The following is a 3,135-nucleotide window of genomic DNA, read 5'->3' on the forward strand; positions in this document are numbered from 1 at the left end:
CAGACAAAGGTTGAATAAAATCAGCTTTAGGTGTTTGACCAGCCTGAAATTGTTACTTGGGATTTCTGCTGGAGGATAGTATATTCGGTTGTCTTTCATCCGGATATTGATAATTCAGGCTTGGAGGTCGTTTTTACCCATCAACAAGCATGTAAGTGACGCCGACACATGAATCGCCAAAACTTACGAAATACAGAGATATGAACGTGAACGAGGAATAATTTCGGAATGGCCGTTACAGAAACTGTGAAATTTGAGCGTCCTAGCTTGGATGTCTGTTTTCTGTGCTCATATTGTATTATTGAAATGAAAAAATGAATCAAATATTTAAAATATGCAGCTCCAACCAAAAACTTCCGATCCAAAACACAATGCTAATGCACTTTCAGGATACCTACTTAGATAAGTTAATGTACGCCTGGCAGCGTTTTTTGTGCTTACAGAACGTTCCATCGTCACCGAAGCGCTTCAAACATCCATCGCACTGGAATGGTTTCTCTCCTGTGTGAGTTCTAAAGCGAAGCTACATATAAGAACATAAATTCGAAATCATAAATCACAAACAATCTTACCGGATGTGAATTGTAAGCTGAAACCGGCGTAGGAACGATTTCGTACAGAACTCGCACTGGTACTGTTTGCCTTTGGTGTGAATTACACTGTGCTCGTTAAGCTGGTTTAAACTAGTAAAGGTTGAAGAGCAATTGGTACAGGCATACACGCGACCGTCCGGGTGTTTGAGATCCATATGATACTGAAGCTTCTTCTTGTCGATATGGCCGGCGCCACATTCTTTGCAGGCATACCGATCCGTATGCATTATCTTATGGGTAGAGAGCCGCAACGCCAATATAAATGTTTTGGGACAATGCGGACACTTGAGCACTGGGTATTCTTCGTCTGCGTGTTGTATACCAATGTGAGTCATCAACTCACTGGCCTTTGCAAATTGTATTTGACACAGTTTGCATGTTTCGCTTTGTATAGTTTTAGGAATTTTATTCTGATGTACTTCCTGTTTGTGATTGTATAACTGTCGATAGTTTTTAAATTCTTCATTGCATTCGGAGCAAACATGTGGATTAACGCCGTCGTGTACTATGCTTTTATGGTGACGATAATCCAGTAAACGTCGAAATGTCGCGTCACATTGGTCACAACTGTAGGGTTTTATACCCGTATGTACTAACATGTGCCGCTCGAGACTTCGCGATGTCGTAAAAGTTTTCTCGCATAAAAGGCATTTCGGTAGGCTTTCCTTCTGATGGACCTCTAAAATGTGATCTTTAATTCGACGATTGTCGCTGACTTTCCCGCATTGATGGCAAACTACTTCGCGTAGTTTATTTACCACTGGTTTTACGTTGTGCTTTGTCCCATGTACTTTATTTTCATGAATTTTCACTCGAAAATCGCAAGAAAACCGCATAGAACAAATGCTACACTGGAATCCCAGCCGCAATTCATTGTGTCGGCTCAGATGACGATTATACGTGTATAACATAGGGATCTCTAACGAGCATTCGTCGCATCGATAGCCCGACTCCGAGTTGTGATTTTCTGTGAGATGAATCATCAACTGGTTGGCATCTGGGTAAACCGTATTGCATATATAGCAAGTTTGTTTAATCTTTTCCTGTAAACTAGTCTCGTACTTTACTTTGGTTTTTGACGCTCTTGCTCTTCTTTTCTTGACGGATTTGCGAACCCCAGTTTTGTTCGGTGATGGATCTTCCAGAAGTTTCACTTTCCGACTAGCACGTTTTCTTTGCACTATCGGTTTGTACTCTTCATCACTACTATTATTGACGTCAAATTCCGGTTCGGACAACATTTCCATCTTAATATCAACTGGACACAAGACCTCCTCTGGTTTGTCAGCGTGCTGCATTATGTTCTGACTTTTTTGTAACAATTGCTGAAACCCTTGCTCAGATTTGGTAACTTTTGTGCGGAGAAATGTGAAAATTTCTAACTGAGCAAAGCACGTCAAGCAAATTGATTGCAGAAAATTATTCTCGGAAAAATTAACACCCATCCTGTCCAGCAGAAAGGCAATTTTTTGTTTCCCTACGGTACCTGCAATGGCAACCATATCTTCGTTCGGAAAAAAAGCTAAGCACATCCTGCAACCACTGATTGTTGTACAGGTTCCATCGCTAAAAAATAAAACATTTAGAATTCTATACGTATTAGAAAATAGGTAAACGAGGGACTACACTCACCTGTGGATGAATTTAGACGGTTCTTCGTATTTGTATGGGGTAACAGTCGCAAAATGCAAACTGCATATTTCCGGGCGGCAATCATCCTCAGAAATTATCGGGTATCCGCATCCAATTTCGATTGCTTCAAACCATCTAGCGGCGAGTTCGTGCTCATCAGGAAACGGTACCATTTTTTCATTTTCTCGGAGACATGTCGGCACGAGACAAGGCATGATTTAATCTCGAAAACGTACGGTTCTAGTAGCGTTGTTTTAACAATTTGATTAGCTAATAATAATGCAAGTCTAAACACAAACGGTTGAAAGCGGAAAATAAGCTCCAGGTCCAGCCGTAAAATCCAACACCGCATCAGGTTCACTGAAAGCCCTATAAAGGTACAAACTAACAAAACAAAAGGTAAGCCGTTATCAGCGGGGTGCTATCCGTATCTTAACGAACGGTGTTTGACAGTCCACTTAACGAAGGGCGCTATTTCAAAAAATGCAAGAAATCTCGGGAAATTTTTCAAATGGCCTTATCTAACATTTGCATCGAACTGAGAAAATCAACATTGAAACTATTTACTCATCATTTTAAATCCTATTTAAAAATCCGGCAATTTTTATTTTAGTGGATACTGCCTAACGATACTTTTTACTATGGTTTTGCATTATTGTAGTAAGGATTCTAAGTATTTTTAAAAATAACTGAGTTTTGAGCAAAAATAAGGTATACAACGCTTCGGTTCAGTAAAAAACACATACACCCGATCATAAGACATAATGACAGCTAGCGTGTTACTCTCCACTTGGCGTAACGCACGCTATAAACTAGTGCGTTACCTTACGTCAAAATGTTGTGTCAGATTGAAAACCGTTATGTTATATGCGTCAAAATCGTCAATATGTTTACATCGTTCAATGCAATC

The 3,135-nt window shown here is 40.0% G+C and overlaps 1 protein-coding gene across 1 annotated transcript; it reads right to left on the reverse strand.

The window, feature by feature from the left end:
* Positions 1–283: 283 nt before the first annotated feature.
* On the reverse strand, positions 284–2,556 carry LOC128745190 (zinc finger protein 492-like). The gene is made up of 3 exons (XM_053842207.1): positions 2,226–2,556; positions 573–2,159; positions 284–512 (listed from the first exon to the last, which is right to left on the reverse strand). Exons 1-3 carry the CDS (start codon positions 2,438–2,440, stop codon positions 395–397), a joined length of 1,920 nt encoding a protein of 639 aa, XP_053698182.1. The 5' UTR covers positions 2,441–2,556; the 3' UTR covers positions 284–394.
* Between the last annotated feature and the right edge of the window lie 579 nt (positions 2,557–3,135).

Source organism: Sabethes cyaneus, chromosome 1, assembly GCF_943734655.1.
Source record: "Sabethes cyaneus chromosome 1, idSabCyanKW18_F2, whole genome shotgun sequence".
NCBI classification, from domain to species: domain Eukaryota; kingdom Metazoa; phylum Arthropoda; class Insecta; order Diptera; family Culicidae; genus Sabethes; species Sabethes cyaneus.

What these genes read in the sequence shown, in the direction of transcription:
- LOC128745190 (XM_053842207.1), bottom strand. Translation starts at nt 2,440, where the DNA reads ATGCCTTGTCTCGTGCCGACATGTCTCCGAGAAAATGAAAAAATGGTA. An exon ending in CCGTCTAAATTCATCCACAG is followed by an intron (nt 2,160 to 2,225) that starts GTGAGTGTAGTC and finishes TTTATTTTTTAG; the next exon opens with CGATGGAACCTGTACAACAA. An exon ending in CAGCTTACAATTCACATCCG is followed by an intron (nt 513 to 572) that starts GTAAGATTGTTT and finishes GCTTCGCTTTAG; the next exon opens with AACTCACACAGGAGAGAAAC.